The sequence below is a fragment of the Corvus brachyrhynchos genome, unplaced genomic scaffold (genome assembly GCF_000691975.1).
Source record: "Corvus brachyrhynchos isolate BGI_N302 unplaced genomic scaffold, ASM69197v1 scaffold525, whole genome shotgun sequence".
NCBI classification, from domain to species: domain Eukaryota; kingdom Metazoa; phylum Chordata; class Aves; order Passeriformes; family Corvidae; genus Corvus; species Corvus brachyrhynchos.
Genome location: NW_008238341.1, coordinates 144,788 through 145,691, shown reverse-complemented (window position 1 = coordinate 145,691; position 904 = coordinate 144,788). Strand labels below are relative to the sequence as shown.

The window sequence follows — 904 nt, the reverse complement described above, 5'->3', positions numbered from 1 at the left end:
CTACAACAGAGATGGGGACTCGTACAGGTGAGTTCCCAGCCAGAGCAGGGGGCTGGCTGGTGCTCTGTAAATGACATCCATGTGCAGCTATTGCAGGCCCTTCTCCCTCTTCAGTCAAACAATTATCAGTCATTTAAAGATTTAGAGCCCAAAACGTGCTGTTGTTATCTTCCTAAAGGGGGATGACTGATGTATTTCTCTTTGTTTTCTGTATTCTGGATTAAAACCAGTCAGATCTCTTGCAGAAATGGCCCTAACAGGAAATTAGACCACTGCAAGGTTAGAAAACCTCTGGAATGGATAGTGACAGAAAAGAGATGATGCAAGCAGTGGATTTAAACAAAATCATCTTCTGCTTGTACAAAACAGGGTGGGTTTGCCAGCTGGGAAAGGCTCTTTCACTCATGTTTTGCAAGGAATTGACTGACTTTGGACTCAGTGTCATTAGTTCTGTTTGAAAATCTTGGCCCGAGTTTTTACCAAAGAAAAGGAATCCCCGTCTACCAAAATGGCCAATTTATTCTGAGGCCTGTAGACAAAAAGAATGAAAATATTTGAACCCTATAAGCTGTGTGTAATTACAATATAATTAATTTTGGAGTAGAAGGGGCTGTAATACTGGAATGGTACAAACAGGTTTCAGAGTTTTGGCTGCCACTTTGAACACAGTCTCTCTTTTAATGTTTTTCCCTCTACCTTGCCATTAGGGTGATGATTTTTAAGTTATGTTTAAATTATCCCCTCCCTTTCTCACATTGCCTGACTTTCCTTAATTGCTGTAGTGACAGTGGCATAGTTCCAGATATTTAATTTAAGAATCACGAGCTTACAGTCCAGAAACCTTTGGGACTCTTGCAGCACTTTTATTCTTTCACTAAATGAAGGGTGATGGGCTCTGATGTCA

General features: G+C 40.7%; 1 protein-coding gene across 1 annotated transcript in view; it reads left to right on the top strand.

Annotated features, from left to right (window-relative positions):
• CAPZB (capping actin protein of muscle Z-line beta subunit) overlaps positions 1-904 on the top strand; it is a 42,954-nt gene that overhangs the window by 11,698 nt on the left and 30,352 nt on the right. The window contains 1 exon segment of the mRNA XM_017735089.1: positions 1-27. This exon segment is cut by the window's left edge and continues 15 nt beyond it. Coding sequence (XP_017590578.1) covers positions 1-27 — 27 coding nt within the window.